Raw genomic sequence first — 26,080 nt, 5'->3', positions numbered from 1 at the left:
AAGAATGAAACGAAATGAAGACAGCCTAAGAGATGTCTGGGACAACATTATACACACCAACGTTCGCATTATAGGTGTCCCAGAAGGAGAAGAGAGAGAGAAAGGACCCGAGAAAATATACGAAGAGATTACAGTCGAAAACATCCCTAACATGGGAAAGGAAATAGGCACCCAAGTCCAGGAAGTGCAGAGAGTCCCAGGCAGGATAAACCGAAGGAGAAACATGTGGAGACATACAGTAATCAAATTGACAAAAATTAAAGACAAAGAAAAATTATTAAAAGCAACAAGGGAAAAATGACAAATAACATACAACATATGACAAATAACAGACAAACATACATTTGTCATATAAAAATGACAAATAACATACAACAGCTGATTTCTCAGCAGAAACTCTACAAGTCAGAAGAGAGTGGCATGATTTATCTAAAATGATGAAAGGGAAGAACCTACAAGCAAGATTACTCTACCTGGCAAGGATCTCATTCAGAGTTGACGGAGATATCAAAGGCTTTACAGACAAGTAAAAGCTAAGAGAATTCAGAACCACCAAACCAGATCTACAAAAAATGCTAAAGGAACCTCTTCTCTAAGGGGGAAGGAAGCACAAGAGAAGAAAAGGACCTACAAAAACAAACCCGAAACAATTAAGAAAATGGTAATAGGAACATACATATCGATAATTACCTTAAATGTAAATGGATTAAATGCTCCCACCAAAAGACACAGGCTTGCTGAATGGATACAAAAACAAGACCCATCCATATATATGCTGTCTACAAGAGACCCACTTCAGACCTAGGGACACATACAGAATGAAAGTGAGGGGATGGAAAAAGATATTCCATGCAAATAGAAATCAAAAGAAAGCTGGAGTAGCAATACTCATATCAGATAAAATAGACTTTAAAATAAAGAATGTTACAAGAGACAAGGAAGGACACTACGTAATGATCAAGGGATCAATCCAAGAAGATATAACAATTATAAATATATATGCACCCAACATAGGAGCGCCTCAATACATAAGGCAAATGCTAACAGCAATAAAAGAGGAAATCGACAGTAAAACAATAATAGTAGGGAGCTTTAACACCTCACTTACAGCAATGAACAGATCATCCAGACAGAAAATTAATAAGGAAACACAAGCTTTAAAGGACACAATAGACTAGATAGATTTAACTGATAATTATATCACAGTCCATCCGAAAACAGATTACACTTTCCTCTCAAGTGCACACGGCACATTCCAGCATAGGTCACATCTTGAGTCACAAATCAAGCCTCACTAAATTTAAGAAAACTGAAATCATATCAACCATCTTTTTGACCACAATGCTATGAGATTAGCAATTAATTACTTGGAAAAAATGTAAAAAACACAAACACATGAAGGCTAAACAATACATTATTAAATAACCAAGAGATCACTGAAGAAATCAAAGAGGAAATCAAAAAATACCTAGAGACAAATGACAATGAAAACATGAGGATCCAAAACCTATGGGATGCAACAAAAGCAATTCTAAGAGGGAAGTTTATAGCAATACAACCCTACCTCAAGAAACAAGAAAAATCTCAAATAAACAATCTAACCTTATACCTAAAGGAACTAGAGGAAGAAGAACAAACAAAACCCAAAGTTAGTAGAAGGAAAGAAATCATAAAGATCAGAGCAGAAATAAATGAACTAGAAACAAAGAAAACAACAGCAAAGATCAATAAAACTAAAAGGTGTTTCTTTGAGAACATAAACAAAATTGATAAAACTTTAACCAGACTCATCAAGAAAAAGACAGAGAGGACTAAAATCAATAAAATTAGAAATGAAACAGGAGAAGTTACAACAAACACCGCAGAAATACAAAGCATCCTAAGAGACTCCTACAACAACTCTATGCCAATAAAATGGACAACCTGGAACAAACGGACAAATTCTCAAAAAGGTATAACCTTCCAAGAGTGAACCAGGAAGAAATAGAAAATATGATCAGACCAATCACAAGGAATGAAATTGAAACCGTGATTAAAAATCTTCCAACAGGGGCTTCCCTGGTGGCGCAGTGGTTGAGAGTCCGCCTGCCGATGCAGGAGACACGGGTTCGTGCCCTGGTCCGGGAGGATCCCACATGCCGCGGAGCGGCTGGGCCCGTGAGCCATGGCTGCTGGGCCTGCGCGTCCGGAGCCTGTGCTCCGCAGCGGGAGAGGCCGCAACGGTGAGAGGCCCGCATACTGAAAAAAAAAGAAAAAAAAAAAAAAAAAAAAAAAATCTTCCAACAAACAAAGTCCAGGACCAGATGGCTTCAGAGGTGAATTCTATCAAACATTTAGAGAAGAGCTAACACCCATCTTTCTCAAACTCTCCCCCAAAATTGCAGAGGCAGGACACTCCCAAACTTATTCTACAAAGCCACCATCACCCTGATACCAAAACCAGACAGAGATACTACAAAAAAAGAAAATTACAGACCAGTATCACTGATGAATATGGATGCAAAAATCCTCAACAAAATACTAGCAAACAGAATCTAACAATACATTAAAAGGATCATACACCATGATCAAGTTGGATTTATCCCAGGGATGCAAGGATTCTTCAATATATGCAAATCAATCAATGTGATACACCATATTAACAAATTGAAGAATTAAAAACCATATGACCATCTCAAGAGATGCAGAAAAAGCTTTTGACAAAATTCAACACCCATTTATGATAAAACCTCTCCAGAAAGTGGGCACAGAGGGAACATACCTCAACATAATAAAGGCCATATATGACAAACCCACAGCAAACATCATTCTCAATGGTGAAAAACTGAAAGCATTTCCTCTAAGATTAGGAACATGACAAAGTTGTCCACTCCCACCACTATTATTCAACATAGTTTTGGAAGTCCTAGCCACGGCAATCAGAGAAGAAAAGGAAATAAAAGGAATCCAAATTGGAAAGGAAGAAGTAAAACTGTCACTGTTTGCAGATGACATGATGCTATACATAGAGAATCCTAAAGATGCCACCAGAAAACTACTAGAGCTAATCAATGAATTTGGTAAAGTTGTAGGATACAAAATTAATGCACAGAAATCTCTTGCATTCCTATACACTAACAATGAAAGATTAGAAAGAGAAATTAAGGAAACAATCCCATTCACCACTGTAACAGAATAAAATACCTAGGAATAAACCTACCTAAGGAGGTAAAAGGCCTGTACTCAGAAAACTATAAGACACTGGTGAAAGAAATCAAAGATGACACAATCAGATGGAGAGATATACCATGTTCTTGGATTGGAAGAATCAATATTGTGAAAATGACTATACCACCCAAAGCAATCTACAGATTCAATGCAATCCCTATCAAATTACCAATGGCATTTTTTACAGAACTAGAACAAACAATCTTAAAATTTGTATGGAGACACAAAAGACCCCGAATAGCCAAAGCAATCTTGAGGGAAAAAAACAGAGCTTGAGGAATCAGACTCCCTGACTTCAGACTATACTACAAAGCTACAGGAATCAAGACAGTATGGTACTGGCACAAAAATAGAAACATAGATCAATGAAACAGGATAGAAAGCCCAGAGATAAACCCCCACACACACGGTCAACTAACCTATGACAAAGGAGGCAAGGAGTTACAATGGAGAAAAGACAGTCTCTTCAATAAGCAGTGCTGGGAAAACTGGACAGCTATATGTAAAAGAATGAAATTAGAACACCCCCTAACACCATACACAAAAATAAACTCAAAATGGATTAAAGATCTAAATGTAAGGCCAGACACTATCAAACTCTTCGAGGAAAACATAGGAAGAACACTCTTTGACATAAATCACAGCAAGATCTTTTTTGACCCACCTCCTAGAGTAATGGAAATAAAAACAAACAAACAAATGGGACTTAATGAAACTTAAAAGCATTTGCACAGCAAAGGAAACCATAAACAAGACGAATAGACAATCCTCAGAATGGGAGAAAATATTTGCAAACGAATCAACGGACAAAGGATTAATCTCCAAAATATAGCAACAGCTCATGCAGCTTAATCTTAAAAAGAAACAAACAACCCAATAAAAAAATAGGCAGAAGACCTAAATAGACATCTCTCCAAAGAAGACATAAGGATGGCCAAGAGGCACATGATAAGCTGCTCAACATCACTAATTATTAGAGAAATGCAAATCAAAACTACAGTGACCCACACCAGTTAGAATGGGCATCATCAGAAAATCTACAAACAACAAATGCTGGAGAGCGTGTGGAAGAAAGGGAACCCACTTGCAGTGTTTGTGGGAATGTAAATTGATGCAGCCACTATGGAGAACAGTATGGAGGCTCCTCAAAGAACTAAAAACAGAATTACCATATGACCCAGCAATCCCACTACTGGGCATATACCCTAAGAAAACCATAATTCAAAAAGACACATGCACCCCAATGTTCATGGCAGCACTATTTACAATAGCCAGGTCACAGAAGCAACCTAAATGACCATCAACAGATGAATGGATAAAGAAGATGTGGTATATATATACAATGGAGTATTACTCAGCCATAAAAAGGAACAAAACTGGGTCATTTGTAGATACGTGGATGGACCTAGAGACTTTCATACAGAGTGAAGTCAAAAAGAGAAAAACAAATATCGTATATTAATGCATGTGTGGAATCTAGAAAAATGGTACAGATAAACCAGTTTGCAAGGCAGAAAGAGAGACACAGATGTACAGAACAAATGTATGGACACCAAGGGGAGTTAGTGGGGGTGGGGGTGGTCATGGTGGTGGGATGAATTGTGAGACTGGAATTGATATATATACACTAATATGTATAAAGTAGATAACTAATAAGATCCTGCTACATTAAAAATAAACAAATTTTTTTAAATGCAATACTATTACATTAGCACCAAAAATTGAAATACTTAGGTACAAATCTAACAAAATAGATACAAAACCTATATGAGGAAAACCACAAAACTCTGATGAATGAAGTCAAAGAAGAACCAAATAAATGAAGCGATATTCTATGTTCACGGATAGAAAGACTCAGTACCACCAAGATCTCAGTTCTTCCCAACTTATCTGCATGTTGGAGGAGGTCATTGAGAGGACATGACCACTGGTTGACCTGAGAAATGGACCCAGGCAATCGGAGGCTCCTTACCCTCTCTGTGGGATGTTCATTCTGCCCACTGTTCTCATACAAGGAGCCACTTCAAGGACACAGCCTTGAGAAAGTAATGTGCTATTGAGACCATCTGGACATGACTGAACCCCATTAAGGTCTCTAGATAAATGCTTAAGATTCTGGTGGGTGGGTACAGAGATCTAATTGTCATGCAGCTGCCCAAGACATGCCTTGTATGTAAGTTTCCTTGTTTATTAAAACTGCCACCTTCCAATCTGGAGTGGTCTGCCTTTCTTCAGTCCCTCCTTGGCCTCTATGTATGGGGGCCAGTTTAGAATCTCACTCAGGGAACTCCTGAGGTTGTGAACCAACAATGCAATCTCAATAAAAATCCCAGCAAGTTATTTTATGGATATCAACAAACTGATTCTAAAGTTGACATGGAGAGGCAAAAGACCCAGAAAAGCCAACACAATATTGAAGAGGAAAAACAAAGTTGGAAGACTGACACTACTCAACTTCAAGACTTACTATGAAGCTATAGTAATCAAGACAGTATGGTACTGGGGGAGTGGCCAAGATGGCAGAGTCAGAAGACCCTGAGCTCACCTCCTCCCATGGCACACCAAAATTACAACTATTTACAAAGAAACTATTGATGAGAAAAATGGGAATACTAGCAGAAAAGATCTTCTACAACTAAATACACAATGAAGAAACCACAATGAGATGAGTAGGAAAGGTGGAGATATGGCATAGTCAAGATCCACACTCCCAGGTGGATGACCCACAAACAGGAGGATAATTACAACTGTAGAGGTTCAGCCCAAGGAGCCAGTGGTCTGAGCACCATATCAGGCTCCCCAACCTAGGGGCTTCTGCACTGGGAAGATGAGCCCCCAGGATGTTCGCTTTGAAGGCTAGTGGGGCTTACTTTTGGGAGAGCCAGAGCGTTGTGGGAAGAGACTCCACTCTTAAAGGGCACACACAAAATCGCACACACTTCAGGAGGACCCAGGGCACAAGCAATAATTTGAAAGAAGCCTGGGTCAGATTGACCTACTGATCTTGGAGAGCCTCCCAGAGAGGCAGAAGGCAAATGGAGCTTATCCTGGGGACAAGACAAAGGTAGCAGTCATTTGGGGGAGCCTGTTCTACTACATGGACACTGGTGCTGGCAAATGCCATTTCTGAATCCTCCTTCTAGCTTATTAGTGCCAGGACCCAACCCTACCCACTAGCCTTTCAGCACCAATACTGGAATGCCTCAGGCCAAGTAACTAGCTGAGCAGAGACACAGCCCTATCCACAAGTAGGCTTGCTGCCTTAAGGTCCCCTGAGCCACAGTCACCCTGGGACCCCAAGCTATTCACCAGAGGGCCCGGGACCCGGCCATGCACACCAGTGGGCAACACTAGCCCCAGAACCAGCCTCACCCACTGGATAGGCAACAGTCCCAGGATACCCTGGGCCCTGGCCCCAGCCACCAGTAGGCAGAAACACAAACTCTGGGACCTCCAGCTCTGACAACCAGTGAACAGACACTAGCCCTGGAATCCGCTGGGCCTCTTCCCCACCCACCAGCAGGCCAACACCAGCTCTGCAACCCCTAGGCCTCGCATCCAGAGACCCCAGGACCTAGCCCTGCCACCAGCTGACTGATACCAACTCCAAGACACTCTGGACCCCTCAGCCATCTGCCCCAGGATCTAGCTCCTCTCACCAGTGGGCCAACACAAGCTTTGGGACACCCGAGACCCTGCAGCCAGCTATGTCTGGAACTGGCCCCACCCACCTGCAGGCCGACACTATATCTGGAAGACCCCAGCACCGTACCCACTCCAGAACCCAGCTCCAACCACCAGCGGACTAGCACTAGCCCCAGGACCACTGGGCCACAGTCAGCAGCCTCATGACCCAGACCTGCCCACCAGTGGCCAGCATCCTCTACACAAGGCAGTGCCTGGCAACTAACTGGAGTGTGGGCCAGCCACACCTACCAAACTCCCATAGTAGTCAGCATGCCACAAGACAAGGACCCACACAGCCCACACAGCAGGCACCCCTAGAGCATACAGCTCTGGTGACCAGGGGGGATTGTGCTGTTGGGGTACAGAAGAACTAAGTGATGGGAAATAGTCAATTTACTTTATAGAGAGTTCAAAGTAGTGACTGTATCAAAGAACTTGGGAGAAGACTGGGTGAACACTGTGAGAAGTTATAAGTTTCTAACAAAGAGTTTAAAAATATAAAGACAAACCAAGCAGAGCTGAAGAATACAATAACTGAAATGGAAATATATACTAGAAGGAATCAACAGTAGATTAAATGATACAATGGAATGGATCTGTGAGCTGGTAGACAAAGTAGTGGAAATCACTTAAGCTGAACATAAGAAAGAATAAAAAGAAATGAGGACAGCTTAAGAGACCTCTGAGACATAAAGCATACTAACATTTGAATTATAGGGGTCCCAGAAGAAGAAGAGAAAAAGAAAGGGACTGAGAAAATATTTGAAGATATAATAGCTGAAACCTTCCCTAACCTGGAGAAGGAAACAGACATCCAGGTCCAGGAAGCACAGAGAGTCCCACAGAGAATCAATCCAAAGAGGACGACATCAAGACTTAAAAATTAAAGATAGAGAATGTTAAAAGAAGGATGGGAAAAGTAGCAAATTATGCACAAGGAAACTCCCATAAGGCTATCAGCTGACCTTTCAGCAGAAACTCTGCAAGCCAGAAGGGAGTGGCAGGACATATTTAAAGTGATGAAGGAGAAAAACCTACAACCAAGATTACTCTACCCAGCAAGGATCTCATTCAGATTTGATGGAGAAATTAAAACCTTTACAGACATGCAAAAACTGAGAGAGTGCAGCACCACCAAACCAGCTTTACAACAAATGCTAAAGGAACTTCTCTAGACAAGAAACACAAAAGAAGGAAAAGACCTGCAAGAACAAACCCGAAACAATTAAGTAAATGGTAATAAGAACATACATATCGATAATTACCTTAAATGTAAATGGATTAAATGCTCCCACCAAAAGACACAGACTGGCTGAATAGATAAAAAACAAGACCCATATATATGCTGTCTACAAGAGACCCACTTCAGACCTAGGGACACATACAGACTGAAAGTGAGGGGATGGAAAAAGATATTCCATGCAAATGGAAATCTGAAGAAAGCTGGAGTAGCAATTCTCATATCAGACAAAACAGACTTTAAAGACTATTACAAGAGACAAAGAAGGACACTACATAGTGATCAAGGGATCGATCCATGAAGAAGATATAACAATTGTAAATATTTATGCACCCAACATAGGAACACCTCAATACATAAGGCAAATACTAACAGCCATAAAAGAAGAAATCGACAGTAACACAATCATAGTATGGGACTTTAACACACCACTTTCTCCAATGGATAGATCATCCAAAATGAAAATAAATAAGGAAACACAAGTTTTAAATGATACATTAAATAAGATGGACTTAATTGATATTTATAGGACATTCCATCCAAAAACAACAGAATACACATTTTTCTCAAGTGCTCATGGAACATTCTCCAGGATAGATATCTTGGGTCACAAATCTAGCCTTGGTAAATCTAAGAAAATTGAAATTGTATCAAGTATCTTTTCCGACCACAATGCTATGAGACTAGATATCAATTACAGGAAAAGATCTGTAAAAATACAAACACAGGGAGGCTAAACAATACACTACTTAATAATGGAATGATCACTGAAGAAATCAAAGAGGAAATCAAAAAATACCTAGAAACAAATAAGAATGGACACACAATGACCCAAAACCTATGGGATGCAGCAAAAGCAGTTCTAAGAGGGAAGTTTATAGCAATACAATCCTACCTTAAGAAACAGGAAACATCTCGAATAAACAACCTAACCTTGCACCTAAAGCAATTAGAGAAAGAAGAACAAAAGAACCCCAAATTTAGCAGAAAGAAAGAAATCATAAAGATCAGATCAGAAATAAATGAAAAAGAAATGAAGGAAACAATAGCAAAGATCAATAAAAGTAAAAGCTGGTTCTTTGAGAAGACAAAATTGATAAACCATTAGCCAGACTCATCAAGAAAAAAAGGGAGAAGACTCAAATCAATAGGATTAGAAATGAAAACAGAGAAGTAACAACGGACACTGCAGAAATACAAAAGATCATGAGAGATTACTACAAGCAACTGTATACCAATAAAATGGACAACCTGGAAGAAATGGACAAATTCTTAGAAATGCACAACCTGCCGAGACTGAACCAGGAAGAAATAGAAAATATTAACAGATCAATCACAAGCACTGAAATTGAAACTGTGATTTAAAATCTTCCAACAAACAAAAGCCCAGGACAAGATGGCTTCACAGGTGAATTCTACCCAACATTTAGAGAAGAGCTAACACCTATCCTTCTCAAACTTTTCCAAAAGATAGCAGAGGGAGGAACACTCCCAAACTCATTCTATGGGGCCACCATCACCCTGAGAGCAAAACCAGACAAAGATGTCACAAAGAAAGAAAACTACAGGCCAATAACACTGATGAACATAGATGCAAAAATCCTCAACAAAATACTAGCAAACAGAATCCAACAGTGCATTAAAAGGATCATACACCATGATCAAGTGGGGTTTATTCCAGGAATGCAACGATTCTTCAATATATGCAAATCAACGTGATACACCATATCAACAAACTGAAGGAGAAAAACCATATGATCATCTCAATGGATGTAGACAAAGCTTTCGACAAAATTCAACACCCATTTATGATAAAAATCCTCCAGAAAATAGGCATAGAGGGAACTTTCCTCAACATAATAAAGGCCATATATGACAAACCCACAGCCAATATCGTCCTCAATGGTGAAAAACTGAAACCATTTCCACTAAGATCAGGAACAAGACAAGGTTGCCCACTCTCACCACTCTTATTCAACATAGTTTTGGAAGTTCTAGCCACAGCAGTCAGAGAAGAAAAAGAAATAAAAGGAATCCAAATCGGAGAAGAAGAAGTAAAGCTGTCACTGTTTGCGGATGACATGATACTATACATAGAAAATCCTAAAGATGCTACCAGAAAACTACTAGAGCTAATCAATGAATTTGGTAAAGTAGCAGGATACAAAATTAATGCATAGAAATCTCTGGCATTCTTATACACTAATGATGAAATATCTGAGAGTGAAATTAAGAAAACACTCCCATTTACCACTGCAACAAAAAGAATAAAATAATCTAGGAATAAATCTACCTAAGGAGACAAAAGACCTGTATGCAGAAAATTATAAGACACTGATGAAAGAAATTAAAGATGATACAAATAGATGGAGAGATAGACCATGTTCTTGGATTGGAAGAATCAACATTGTAAAAATGACACTACTACCCAAAGCAATGAACAGATTCAGTGCAATCCCTATCAAACTACCACTGGCATTTTTCACAGAACTAGAACAAAAAATTTCACAATATGTATGGAAATACAAAAGACCCCGAATAGCCAAAGCAATACTGAGAATGAAAAATGGAGCTGGAGGAATCAGGCTCCCTGACTTCAGACTATACTACAAAGCTACAGTAATCAAGACAGTATGGTACTGGCACAAAAACAGATATATAGATCAATGGAACAGGATAGAAAGCCCAGAGATAAACCCACACACATATGGTCACCTTAACTTTGATAAAGGAGGCAAGAATATACAGTGGAGAAAAGACAGCCTCTTCAATAAGTGGTGCTGGGAAAACTGGACAGGTACATGTAAAAGTATGAAATTAGAACACTCCCTAACACCATACACAAAAATAAACTCAAAATGGATTAAAGACCTAAGCGTAAGGCCAGATACTTTAAAACTCTTAGAGGAAAACCTAGACAGAACACTCTGTGACATAAATCACAGCAAGATCCTTTTTGACCCACCTCCTAGAGAAATGGAAATAAAAACAAAAATAAACAAATGGGACCTAATGAAACTTAAAAGCTTTTGCACAGCAAAGGATACCATAAACAAGACCAAAAGACAACCCTCAGAATGGGAGAAAATAGTTGCAAATGAAGCAACTGACAAAGGATTAATCTCCAAAATTTATAAGCAACTCATGCAGCTCAATAACAAAAAAACATGATGTGAGAGAGTGGCAGGGACATATACAAACTACCAAATGTAAATTAGATAGCTAGTGGGAAGCTGCCGCATAGCACAGGGAGTTCACATCTGTGCTTTGTGACCACCTAGAGGGGTGGGATAGGGAGGGTGGGAGGGAGGGTGATGCAAGAGGGAAGAGATATGGAAACATATGTATATGTATAACTGATTCACTTTGTTGTAAAGGAGAAACTAACACACTACTGTAAAACAGTTATACTCAAATAAAGATGTTAAAAACAAACAAACAGGGCTTCCCTGGTGGCGCAGTGGTTGAGAGTCCGCCTGCCGATGCAGGGGACGCAGGTTCGTGCCCTGGTTCGGGAGGATCCCACATGCCGCGGAGCGACTAAGCCCGTGAGCCATGGCCGCTGGGCCTGCGCGTCCGGAGCCTGTGCTCCGCAGCGGGAGAGGCCACAACAGTGAGAGGCCCGCATACCGCAAAAAACAAACAAACAAACAAACAAACAACCCAATCCAAAAATGGGCAGAAGACCTAAACAGACATTTCTCCAAAGAAGATATACAGATTGCCAACAAACACATGAAAGAATGCTCAACATCATTAATCATTAGAGAAATGCAAATCAAAACTACAATGAGATATCATCTCACACTGGTCAGAATGGCCATCATAAAAAAATCTAGAAACAATAAATGCTGGAGAAGGTGTGGAGAAAAGGGAACACTCTTGCACTGTTGGTAGGAATGTAAATTGATACAGCCACTATGGAGAACAGTATGGAGGTTCCTTAAAAAACTACAAATAGAACTACCATACGACCCAGCAATCCCACTACTGGGCATATACTCTGAGAAAACCATAATTCAAAAAGAGTCATGTACCAAAATGTTCACTGCAGCTCTATTTACTATAGCCAGGACATGGAAGCAACCTAAGTGTCCATCAACAGATGAATGGATAAAGAAGATGTGGCACATTTATACAATGGAATATTACTCAGCCATAAAAAGAAACGAAATTGAGTTATTTGTATGAGGTGGAAGGACCTGGAGTCTGTCATACAGAGTGAAGTAAGTCAAAAGGAGAAATACAAATACTGTATGCTAACACATATATATGGAATCTAAGGAAAAAAAAGTGTCATGAAGAGCCTAGGAGTAGGATGGGAATAAAACACAGACCAACTAGAGCATGGACTTGAGGATATGGGGAGGGGGAAAGGTAAGCTGTGACGAAGTGAGAGAGTGGCATGGACATATATACACTACCAAATGTAGGGTGGATAGCTAGTGGGAAGCAGCTGCAAGGCACAGGGAGATCAGCTAGGTGGTTTGTGACCACCTAGAGGGGTGGGATGGGGGGGTGGGAGGGAGGGAGACGCAAGAAGGAAGAGATTTGGTAACATATTTATATGTATAACTGATTCACTTTGTTGTAAAGCAAAAACTAACACACCGTTGTAAAGCAATTATACTCCAATAAAGATGTTAAAAAAAAAAACAAAAAACAACTCTGTAGGCCAGGAAGGAGTGGCATGATATATTTAAAGTGATGAAAGGGATAAATCTACAACCAAGAATACTCGACCTGGTAAAGCTTGCATTCAGATTTTATGGAGAGACCAAAAGTTTTATGGACAAGCAAAAGCTTAAAGAGTTCAGCACCACTAAACCAGCTTTACAAGAAATGTTAAAGGGACAACTCTAAGAGAAAAAGAAAAGGCTACAACTAGAAAGATGAAAATTGTGAAAGGAAAAAATCTCACTGGTAAAGATAAATATACAGTAAAGGTAGTAAATCAGCCATAGTAAGAAGATGAAAAGACAAAAGTCATAAAATCATCTACATCTGCAATAAGTAGTTAAGGGATACACAAAAGATATAAAACAAAAGATGTAAAATATGATGTCAAAAACAGTAAACGTTGGGGGAGGGTAAAAATGCAGGGTTGTTAAAATGAGTTTCAACTTAAGAGATCAGTAAGTTCAAGTAATCATACATACACATGCGCGCACGCACACACATGCATAGAATGCTATGTATAGTGTGGGGAATACAGTCAATAACTATGTAGTATCTTTGTATGGTGACACATATTAACTAGACTTATCATGGTGATCTTTTTTTTTTTTTTTTTTTTCGGTACGTGGGCCTCTCACTGTTGTGGCCTCTCCCGTTGCGGAGCACAGGCTCCGGACGCGCAGGCTCAGCGGCCATGGCTCACGGGCCCAGCCGCTCTGCGGCATGTGGGATCCTCCCAGACCGGGGCATGAACCCGTGTCCCCTGCATCGGCAGGTGGACTCTCAACCACTGCGCCACCAGGGAAGCCCCATGGTGATCATTTTGAAATGTACAGAAATATCAAATCACTATGTTGTGTAATAGGAACTAACATAGTATTGCAGGTCAATTATACTTCAAACTGACAGAAAAAGAGATCAAATTTCTGGTTACCAGAGGCGGGGGTGCGGGGTGGGGGGGGGGAATTGGATGAAGGTGATCAAAAGACACAAACTTCCACTTATAAGATAAATAAAACTTAATAAAATTAGAAGAAAAAAAAAGACAATATGGTATTTGCAAAAGATTAGCCAAATTATATCAATGGAACAGAATACAGAGCCCAGAAATAGACCCTTATAAATATAATCAACTGATCTTTGACAAAGGAGCAAAGGCAATACAATGGAGCAAAGATAGTCTCCTTCAACAAATAGTGCTGGAACAACTGGACATCTACATGTAAAAAGTGAATCTAGACAGAGACCTTATACCTTTCACAAAAATTAACTCAAAATGAATCAGAGACCTAAATGTAAAACTGTAAAATTCCTGGAAAACATAGGAGAAAACCTAGATGACCTTGGTTTTGGTGACGCCTTTTTAGTTATAAAACATCAAAACACAGGATCCATGAAAGAAATAACTGATAAGCTGGACTTCATTAAAATAAAAAACTTCTGCTCTGTGAAAGACAATGTCAAGACAATTGTCAATCCAGACAATACAATATTATTCAGCACTAAAGAAATGAGCTATCAAGCCACAAAAAGGCATGGAGGAACCATAAATACATATTACTAAGTGAGAGAAGGCCATCTGAAAAGGCTACATACTATATGACTACATGACTATATGACTACATGACTATATGACTGCATACTATATGACTCCAATCAAAACAGGCAAAACTACAGATTCAGTAATTATATACACTACCATGCGTAAAATAGACAGCTAGTGGGAACCTGCTATAAAGCACAGGAAGCTCTGCTCCATGCTCTGTAATGACCTAGACAGGTGGAATGCGGGGGTGGGAGGGAGGTCCAAGAGGCAGGGGATATATATATATACATATAGTTGCTTCACTTCACTGTAGAGCAGAAACTAATACAACATTGTAAAGCAATTACACTCCAATTTTAAAAAAGGAAAAAACCCATCAGTTGTTGCAGGGAGGGGCAGTATGTGAACAGGCAGAGCAGACGATTTTTAGGGCAGTGAACATACTCTGTATGATACGATAATGATGGATATATGTCATTAAACATTTGTTCAATCCCATAGAATGTACAACACCAAGAGTGAACCCTAAGGTAAACTATAAACTTTGAGTGATTATGATATGTCAATATAGGTTCATCTTTGGATAAAATGTACCATTCTGGTGAATGATGTTGATAATGGGGAGGCAATGCATGTGTGGGGGCAGCAGAATACAGGAAATCTGTACCTTGCTCTCAATTTTGCTGTAAACCTAAAACTGCTCTAAAAAAATAGTCTTAAAGTCTTATGATACATGTATCATAAAGACTTCAAAAGAAATCATCTAAAACACAATAGGAATATCTCTAGATTACAAGACTGTGGGTAAATTTTTTTCTCCTTTTTCTATATTTTTCTATTTCCTATTATAAATATGCATCAATAATTTTTAAAATATAATAACCACCCTCTAAGAGGGAGCCTACCAAACCTCTCATATTCCCTATTATGTCAATTTCAGACTCCTACATGGTCTCTTTGTATGCTGCAAAAATTGCCTTTTGCAGGTGCATGTCAACTTGCAATCTAAATCTCATATCCAGACTCCAGGTAAAACTTCTTACCATGTTAGTAGTGCCACCCTCTATGGTGCTTTGTGTGTTATATACATTGTCCACGGGTTAACTAATAATTAGAAAAGTCACACTGCAACCAGGTAATGATGACCAGTCTGTGGACTCTGTGATTAGTTATCACCTATGTTCTAAGACTTAAAATAGCCTTCCACTTTCCACTCCTAATTGGGAATTAGACCCTGCTTCCTGATCAACCTTAATATCTGTAAAAATATGGACACTAAGGTGGTTAGACCTGGTTACACCATCATCTTGTGGCTAATTTAATATTATCACAAGCAACATCATACTGCGTAAAAATTGCAAAATTCTTAGGAGTAACTGCCTGTGGCAATTGTCATTACTCTCCATAGTTTGAAATGAATATGTAATGTGAGCTTCCACACCAGAGGCAGTAGTGTCTAGTACTGTATTCCTGACCAGGAAAGAAAGTCCTCTCATAGTAATGAAAAAAAGATAAAGAATGAATGTCCTCTTTGGTTGGGAGGTGAAATAGGTACGTGATTCCCAGGAACCGAAAGAGCAGCAGGATTTCCTCAACAAAGAGACCTATGGCAACCATGCAACTCAGTTCTTCTAACTGATTTGAGGAACAGGTTATATACACTATTCTTAACAAAAATTTATTTCTGGGCCTTTAAGTTCAATTAGGTGCTCCTGTTCTGCCACACATTCCATGTTTCCAGCACCCATGACTATAACCTCTCTCTTTCTTGGGATCCATTAAGAGGCTGAACACCCATCTATACCTTGGCAATGATACAATCCAGAATTCTCACCTCACATCCAACCTCTTTGCTTTGTTTCTATATCCCCAGCCTCTGTATTAAAGTAAAATCAGGTCTCTCTCCCTGATTGTGAAGAACAAGGTAACTTTTAGAGTGAAATGAGTTAACACCTCCTACAATTACAACCTCTTATTAGCCAATCCAGCATTATGAGCCACCCATACCAAAACAAAAAACTTTTTAGAATTTAGTGGTGTTATGATGAATTGACCCTGCCTGTGGCCTCAAAAACAGCTAGATCTAGGGTCCAATGTCCATCTTCAGTCCCATTGCCTATCCCCTCATTCCAAGAATTTTTTAGTATTTTTCTGCCATGCTTACTAATTCAGATGGATATGCACGCCAGTATTGTAAGGTGGGCACTATATTTCCCTTGATCTTTTAAAAATCCGATACACAGAGGGTGACAGTGTAGACCGGAAATCCAGGAGCTATTAAGGCTTTCATACAAGTTCTTGCTGTCTTTGGCCAATATGGTAATACCATGTGCCACCTTATAATTAGAACAGATACCACTGCAGCCAAGGCAGCTTGTTTACATTGGCTAGGTGTAACCCCTTGTCAGTCCTTATACTGTTTCAGAATACTGATTCATACTGAAGACACAATGGAGGACACTTGCTGGTCTAAAGAGAAGCCAGTCAGCTGTCAGTGGCAACATGCAGTCTCAGTTGCCTTGCCCTCACTGGACATGAATTTAGGGTGCTATTTCAACTGTCCTTGTGAATATGTCCACTTTAGAATTTCATAGAGGTGAGATGATCTGTCCTTCTGAGGGGCGTTTAGATGCTTCTTCAAATATTAACATATTGGATATTTGGTCTATTTCTGACTGCAGATTCTGGCTCCAAAATGGAAATTTATTAATGGACAATCTTGGGCTTTCCATGGTCCAAATCATTGACCCAAACACACTACAACTGATCTATGAGTCTGCTGAAATCAACACCTGGGGCATGGAGTTATACCTCAGTTGGTACCATCCAGGATGCACATAATTTTGCCCGTTAAGTGAACCTTCCAGGTCCCCAGTGAGTAAGCATTTTTTCTGGACTGATGATGCAAGGTATCTGTCTTTTCATGTTTTCAGCCACTGATGACACTGGGCAGATCCATTAATGGAAAACAATACAAAGGGTTGCTTTTTTTGATAAAAAAAATCTCCAAATGGACCTTAGGTAATAGGCCCAAATTTTTAAAGGGGTCTCAATACTTGGCAAATGATCAATATTGTGATATAATGCATAATAGTAAATGAATAAATTTGGGTAGGCCCTGAGTTTTTTGAGTTTGACTTCCCAGACCACTACCATGGATTACTTCTGTATTTAGAGCAGTGGTTTTCCACCCTGGCTGCTTGTTGGAATCATCTAGGAAGCTTAAAATCAGAAGCAAACAGCAACAAAGAAACTATACCTGAGACCCACCCTAAATAAATTAAATTGAAATTTCTAGGGATGAGACTCAGCCGTTGGTGGTTTTATTATGTTTGCTTTAACTCTCCAAGTGATTCTAATATGCAGCCAGGGTTGAAAATCAAGAATCTAGAGCAATGGTTTTCAAACTTTAGAGTACATCAATATCACATGTAGGTGATTAAAGTAGATTGCTGGGCCCCCATCTAGATTTTCTGATTTGATCTGGGGTGAAGCTCAAGAATTTGCAGTCCTAACACCTAGTTAGGTGCGAATGCTATCATTAGCAGGTAATGCTAATGCTGCTGGTTAAAAGACCACACTTTGAAAACCACTGATCGAGAGTGTGCTTTTCAAACTTTGATATTAAAACCCACAACTTTAATATTTTAAACCCAAAACATTACCTGAGAACGTTGTTAAAATTCAGAGTCTAATCCAGTAGGCCTGGGGTAGGGTTTGAGACCTGCATTTCTAACAGGCTACCAAGTGATGCTGAAGTTGCTGGTCTAAGGACCACATCTTTGAACAGCAGGGATCTAAAGCTGCCACCCATGTGCCATTTTTTAAATAACCAAGCAAACTAGAAGCTGCTGGAGCAAATCTTCAAGGAGGCCAGTTTTGCATACTAATAGTGACATGACTCATTTTGATGACTTCTTTCTTTGTTCCCTGATCACCTGAACATACACAGTCTCCTGGACAGTCTCGTGATTACAATGTAATTATTGCAAAATAGCCAACATCTCCACTAAGGTGAAGCTCTCTCTACTCACCTTACTTGATACAGCTGATCACTTCCTTCTCCCTGAAAAACTCTTTTTACTTGACTTCCATGACCCCACACTCTCTTGGTCTTCCTCCTGCCTCTCTAGCCACTTTTTTGTCAGTTCTTTTTCACCTCCCCTATATTTAAATGTTGGAGGGCCACGGGAATCCATTTTTCAGATTCTTTATCCATACTCACTCCTTCAGTAGTCTCATCCAGGCTCATGGCTTTAAGTACTATCTAGATGCTGATAACACTCAAAGCCCAGAATGCTTCCCTGGATTATAGACGTGTATGTTCAACTGCCTAATGTACAACCCCACTTGGTTGTCTATTAGCATCTAAAACAAAACACTTCTAAAACAGCTCACGATCTTCCCTTTCTCCCAAAACAGAAAATTTGCTCCTGCCACAGTCTTTGCTGATTCAGTAATTGGCAACTCTCTTCTTTCAGGTGTTCTGGCCGAAAACTGCAATCACCATTGACCTTTCTTTTCTGTCACAATTTATACCTGGTCCATCAGTAAATCATGTTGCCCCTATCTTCAAAATATATCTAATCCTTTCTCACTGCTTCCACTGTAACCACTCTAGTCCAAGCCACCAATATGTCTTAGAACAGTCCGCTAAGTGGTCTCTCTGTTTCCGTCCTATCCCTCTCCCTCAGTCTGCCATCAGGAGCCAGAGTGACCTTGTTAAACCATTAACTCAAATTATGTCACTAATTTGATTAAATTACTCCAATGGCTTCTAATCTCCCTCAGATGGGAAGGCAAAATCCTCTCAAAATCCTGTAAGGTTGTACACAATCTGCTCCCACCACCATTACCTCATCAGACCTCATTTCTTTACTACTTTCATGTGAATTCACTGTACTCCAGCCACTCTTTCATATTGTTCCTCAAGCACATGAGGCATTCCATTTCAGGGCTTTTGAACTTGATAGTCCCTTTGACTGAAATGTCCTTCCCTCATAGCCACACAGCACATTCCCTCACCTCCAAGTCTCTACTCAAGTGTTAAATTTATACTTTACAGTGAGGCGTCCCTGGCTACCCTATCCAAACACCTATCTAAACTTTTCCCAGTAGTCTCTACCTCACGTTCCTGTTTTTTTCTTAGCCCTTACATACTATATAGATATAGATAGATATACACACTATATATACAAAAAAATAGATAACATGTACACACTATATACGTATTTATTATGTATATAAATATGAAATTTACCTTGTTTATTATCTCCCCGCAGTAGATATAGGTTCCATGAGGGTTGGGAATTTCACCTGCTTGGTTCACCACTGTAACTCTAGTGCTAAAAATAGTCCCTGGTAAATACTAATAGGTGCTCAATAAATATTTGCTGAAAGAATAAATAAAGCAAGAAATACCTATTTTTACACTAAGGTGTGTCCCAGACACCAATTAAGAAAGTGTCTTAAGGGACTTCCCTGGCAGTCCAGTGGTTAAGTCTTCGCTTTTCAAGTGCCGGTTCGACGCCTGGTCAGGGAGCTAGAATCCCACATGGCTCGGGGCCAAAAAACCAAGACATAAAACAGAAGCGATATTGTAATAAATTCAATAAAGATTTTTTAAATGGTCCACATTAAAAAAAAAATCTTTAAAAAAAAGAAGAAAGTGTCTTAAGAAGGTGGGTATAACCAATTGTGGCAAATGATGATGATAAATCAAATAAGATTAGAACAGAGAATTGACCACTGGATATAGCACTGTGGAGGTCACTGGTGACCTTGACAAGAGTTGCTAGGGTGAAATAGAACAGAGCTAAGACTGAATGGGAGAAAAAGAACTGAAGATAGTGAGTACAAACAACTTTTTCAGATATTTTCTCTTAACATAAGACGATCGCATATGATGTTAACTCTTCTCAAAATGCTATGCCTTCACTCATTTCTTCTGATGACTACTTCTCTGTTTTCCTTAAAGATCCAGACAGCTTAGGTATTCTATTCACTAGGTAACATCACTGTAACTGTTATGTGCCCATGTACATACTGCTATCCCTAGTACACATAGTATTCTAAGTGATTCTTTACTTGACTGATAGTGTCTTAAACTCCTAATACCTTAAAGCTGGGATCCTTGCACAAAGATGTTCAATAAATATTTCTTTGATGAGTGAAAAGACCTTGAAAGAACAGTAAGTTAATAGTTTCTAAGAAACTATTCTTATTTCTCAATAGTTTCTAAGAAACTATTATTTCTTAATAGCTTCAAAGAATTTATTTATTTACCATGTTTTCCTTAATTTATATCCAAATATATTTTATTAGTTATCTATATATTAGACACTACAAAATAATAAAGGAAAAGTTATTATAACACAAATATAAAATCTGTCTTTTCCCCAAGTAAATAATGATACATTTATGACAATTTGAACTATTATTCTGGATAATTCCAACCTTTGCCTGAAAACACATTAATTTTATCTCTTAAACTACGCAGTATTTGAAAACCAACCATAAATATTTTGATATCCACGTACATAAAGAGAAATCTTACAGAACAGAATTATTAAATAGTCTGTGAAAGTTCAGGTCACCAATTCTAGTTACTTAAACACAGGGACATTTTACTAAATCTGTATGTTATCTAATACTTTCTGACGTATTGCTTCTAGATATTACACAATGCTTAAGAAAATTCTGGTAACAGGTTTGAGGGGAGGGTTTCTACCCATTTCTCAAACTGCTTATTTAAGAATTCTATGCATGCATGTTTTGGGATACAAATTGGCAACATGTTTCCTAAACAGAATCATCTGGGGCACTGTTTGAAAAACAAATTTCTGGGATCCAGCTCTAGAGGATTCTAGCTTAGCGCATTTGATGAAAAGGCTAGAAACTGGCAGAAAGCTCCTTAAATGATTCTGTTGCTCAGTCAAGTTTGGGAAATATTGACCATATATCTGGAAACATTAACTAGACAACAAGTAGGTTTGCAGAAATTCCTGCCAGACCTTAAAAAGTTGCTACCCTCAACCCATAAACACAAAAAGTATTGATCCACCATGGAGACCTCATACATTCTGAAATGCTTTATGAAGACAATTTTGACTTGTGTTGAATAAATGAAATTTCCATACTATAAATACAGAGCTGTTAAAAACCACTTTTACTAGATTATGATGAAGGTTGATCAGTTTTCTTTCGTAAAAACACCACATACCACAATTGAAGAGCTACTACACCTTTCATTTTGTCTAAAGGAAAAAAAAGTAGTAACAAAATGCACCAAGCTAACTACATTCCATCAATGGTCTTCACTGGTGATATATGACTTGCAAACTATCAATAACATTCACTACTTCAAGCACAAACTTGTCAAAAATGTGTTGATGGGTAGTATCTAGAAAAATTAATTTTAAAAGCTATTGTATCCTTTGGGAAGACAGCTGGCAAAAGTTTCAAAATATAGACCAAGCTACAGATGTTCATCGTATATTAAAACTACTAGTAGTCTATTTTATAACTTAGTCTTAAGCCTGTAATAAACACTTAATAACTAGAGAATTTTATCAATATAACTTGGGACACAGGAAAAAAAACATTAAGAAAGAAAAAGTGACTCTAAAATTCCTGTGTTATTTCTGACAGTGAAACTAATTTCTACATAAGTCAGTAATACTGAAATAAATATAACTGAAGGACAAATTACTATATATATACATACCTAATAAAAAGAAGTAAGACAACTACATGCAACACAGACAAAATGATAAAGTCATGTGGCACCACCATTGGCAATGCTAGATGTAGTAAGATGATAGAACTGGTAAGCAACTGATCATTATTTAGTCTACAACCAATATGGCACCTACACTTTCAAAACCTAAAGACAACGACTTGCTCATTCTGGTATAGTCTTAGCTTCAGACTAAGTTATATTCAATTAATATGTTTTACCTAAGTTTCAAGCAAATATGAAAACAAAACAGATGATAAAAACTATACTTTTTACTAATAAGGCTAACATTACAGCAAGTTTTCCACCATGCCATCACATTTATAAATATTACATTTTCTGCTGTGACAGAATTGAAAAATTACTTGAGTAGTAACCATGTTTGTATTTCAAACACTGAATTGAAACAAATTTGAAAGCTTTGAACATTTTCCTGATCTATTTCACAAACAAGAATGATCTCTACCATTATTGTTTGAAACAAAATTTCCAAAAGTTTGAGCGATTTCTAAGTTATAGTCTTAGTACTGTACTAAATTTGTGCCACAATTTCAGGATGCTATATATTCAGATTTTACTACCCCACTGAAATTTTCAAGAAAACTTTTTATTGTTATAAATTATTTTAAGGGTGAATCCTTTGCATAAAATCATAAGCAACTATCCAATTATGACAAAAATTAGAGTAATCTCACTTTTGAAACACGTTGAGATACTACATATATGGTTGTAAAATTATGTAGGAAAGCAAAAGCATCACCTCCTTACAGTTTACTGAAACACAATTATAAAAATTCAAGCAGTGTGACATAATATAGCTTCAAATTACTGCTGGAAGACTAAAGAAAACATCATTTACCCCATCAAATAAATCATATCTAGTTTCAGAAGATCTTCATACCATATTGCTCTCAACTACCAAGTAGTAAAAACAATAGAAGTGCACCTCAAAATCCTTCACACCTACCTACCCCACCTACTGATTCGAACCTAAGAGATTGAATATCTGGAGGACGGCTTCAGTCAAGGCTGCTTCAACTATATAAGGCTGCTATCCCCTGAACTGTCGTACAACTAACACATGGAAAAGAAGAGACAAACTGGAAAGGATCAGGGAAAAAGACAAAGAACTGGGGTAAATTCTACTCTTGGGGTGAATAACAACAAACAAATGAACCCCAAACACTGTCTCATTTCCTACTCCACAATCTCAGCTTCTGGTCTCCTTATCTTTACTCCATCTTGCCCTACCTATTGTTTGTCCTAGGCCTCCTTTTCCCTCTTACAGAGCATAAACGTACAGACATGCAAAATAGAAGATCTTCTTTATTTACAGAATTTAAGTGCCAGAGTTTTTTGCCTACAAGACATCAAACCATGATACTGGATTTGAAATGCACACTTTAAATCCTGTGGAAAATAGACATGGGGATAAAACTGAGTAACCAAATCCAATCATAGAATCTCTTTTAAAAAACCCAGAAGAAGCAAGCGCGAGTGCGCGCCCCCCCCCCCAGTCTCAAAATGTTTTAAAACACATTCTCCATCATCAATGACAAATATACTGTGCTTGAGACAGTAATCAATGGACTAGAATAATTTCTGCAGCTTTTAACTTTATTTGCCATAAAAGTTTTAAGACACTGACTGAAAATTACATTTCAAATACACCGCTCACTAAAGAAATGTAAACAAGCACTGGGACCAACTTTAAGATGCCGCCCACAAAAGAATTAAAATGAAGACAAAACTGTGATTTAAGTTAAAAATACAAAAGTATATTTATTTAGCATTGTTTTATTGAAAAGGAAACAGAATTGGAAGTCAGAATTATTTTTAGCACCTTCTTTGGATCAAACCTAGCCCCAAACTGCTTACAGGTGTGCACATTTTAAAGTTCAATGAATTGCCTTAAGGTTGCCAGGGTTTCTTTTTTATCTGCTGATAACAGCAGGCAGTGAAACCTCAACTAATCATTATGGCCAAGAGATGAGAGCCCTCCAGGATGCCATCCTGGGCGCGCTCCCCAGGACCAGCCTAGAGCTTAGGGGACTTTTATCAGTCCTCTACTAGGTAAAGGACTTCCCTGGGGCGCTTTAAGAAGCGTTGAATAAGAAATCAACGAAGGGATTTAAAGGAGTAAAATGCTACCAAAATAACCTTTTGTACATTTCACAAATTTGATGGAAGAAGAAGGGTACACAGCCAGAAAACCGAGCGCCCAGTGGATAAGCGGACTTGGTGTCACCGCACCGACCGAGAAGGAGAGACTCTAGAACGCGAAGATGGGGAAAGGCATTTCTCCGGTGTTAACAGGGCGGATTCGGGACCAGATGGCTCCGGGTTTCTCTCCCGGGCGATGCGCCCTGAAGGAGCGGGTCACGGGTACCCAGAAGGACCTGCAAGTGCAAACTCGGCGCGCGGGTCTCAAGGGGACGGCGGCCGCCCCCGCCCCTCCGTACCTGATGATGTCGTCGCTGTGGCCCCGGTAGAACTTCTGCCGGTGCTCCCGAGGGCTGTACACCACGCCGACGCCCGCCACGAAGTACACGATCTCCTTGGCCGCCGTGTAGTAGAGGTTGTTGCGGCACTGGTGGCCCCGGTAGCCGTACACCCACTCAAGCCGCAGGTGGCAGCTCGGGGCGCTCCGGGCAGCCATGTCCGGGCGCCCACCCCGCCGTTCCGCTCGGGCCCGCGGCGGCGGCGGGAGACGGGAGGCGGCGGCGTCCGGGCGCAACAAGCCCTCCCGCGGGCGGCCGGGACTCGCCGCCTGCCGCGTCCTCTAAGCCGCGCCTGGCAGGTGCATGTCGCTTCTCCTGGCAGCCGCCGGCGCCGCCTCAGCCCACGGGCGGGAGGAAAACCCTCGCCTCGCGGAACATGCTGAGGGCCGCGGGCGCCGCCGGCCGTCAAGAGGGTGCCGCGCGCCCTCTCTTCGCCCACCTCAGTCGCCTTGTCTCCTCAGCCCGCAGCGCCCAAGCCTTGAGCCAAGCCGAGCCGAGTGCGGGCCCGCCTATCGCCTCCCGCCTCCACGCCTCCGCCGCCGCCCGGGCACCCAGCTCCTCGCCCGGGTCACCTGCGGCGTTCACGTCCCGCCGCGGCCTCGTCCCACAGCCCGGCGGACCCGCGCCGCGCGCCCCCGATCGCAGGAAAACGGCGAGCGCGCGGCCTCGCGCGGCTCCGCCCCCTCGCTGCCGTCGCAGCCAACGCCCGCGCTCGCCCCGCCCCGCCCCGCCCCTCCCAGCGGGGGAGCACGAAGGCGCCGGGTGCTTCTTGGGTACCGTTGCCGGGTCGTGGTTCCCGTGCTCTCGCTCTCACCTAACGTCTAGTCCCGCCATCCTCGGCCAGGACAGCGACCCCAGCCGCCCTGACCGCGTCCCGCTCAGGCCCCGGGGGGACTCTGGGCCACCCTCGTCCCCTGCTGCTGGGAGGTCTCGCCCGGGAAGCGCCTGTCTCACAAGGCCCCTGTACCCGGCCAGGGCTACGCTTATGCGTGGAAGAATCAACACTAGGATGTTAACCTCATTTTTTTTTTTTCCTGGTACCTTGTGAGCGGGTGTTTTCTAGCTGCTTCATAGTGCTCACTATACCAGACATTGAGTGGGAATAAAACCTGACTTCCTAAGCGCACATTTTCTTATTTGTATACATGACCTCAAAGCTTAAAGTAGAATTTAAATCGTAAAATGACACGCCAGATCCAATTTCTTAAGAAATAGCAGTGGTACCTGAATTTTTTTAATTACTGTTTTGAACACCAATGAACTCGATACTTCTTGCATTGCAGTGATGTTGAAAATGTCTTGAGTCATAATTCTGGAGAATGAGCCTGTAAACACGAGTCCTGGGAGCGATGACTTCCTCTGTCAGTTCCCCTCCTACTCAGTTTTCTAAGTGCCCCCTCCCTCACAGGATTTACCAATACCTGTAAAATAATTTGAAATCCATATTTTAAAAGGTTTTAAATGCAGAATGATAGCCATAAGGT

The 26,080-nt window shown here is 40.2% G+C and overlaps 1 protein-coding gene across 4 annotated transcripts in view; it reads right to left on the bottom strand.

Annotated features, from left to right (window-relative positions):
* Positions 1-25,219, bottom strand: part of EML5 (EMAP like 5) — a 175,754-nt gene extending 150,535 nt beyond the window's left edge. For all 4 annotated transcript variants that reach the window (XR_010839438.1, XM_059059510.2, XM_067027919.1 and 1 more), the window contains exon 1: positions 24,558-25,219. Coding sequence is in view for 3 of the 4 variants with exons in the window: in XM_059059510.2 (XP_058915493.1) it covers positions 24,558-24,754 (197 nt within the window). In the remaining variant the exon portion in view is untranslated. The remainder of the gene's footprint in view (positions 1-24,557) is intronic.
* Positions 25,220-26,080: the final 861 nt, after the last annotated feature.

The sequence above is a fragment of the Kogia breviceps genome, chromosome 3 (genome assembly GCF_026419965.1).
Source record: "Kogia breviceps isolate mKogBre1 chromosome 3, mKogBre1 haplotype 1, whole genome shotgun sequence".
Classification (NCBI taxonomy): domain Eukaryota; kingdom Metazoa; phylum Chordata; class Mammalia; order Artiodactyla; family Physeteridae; genus Kogia; species Kogia breviceps.
This window is presented reverse-complemented; position numbering and strand designations above follow the sequence as displayed.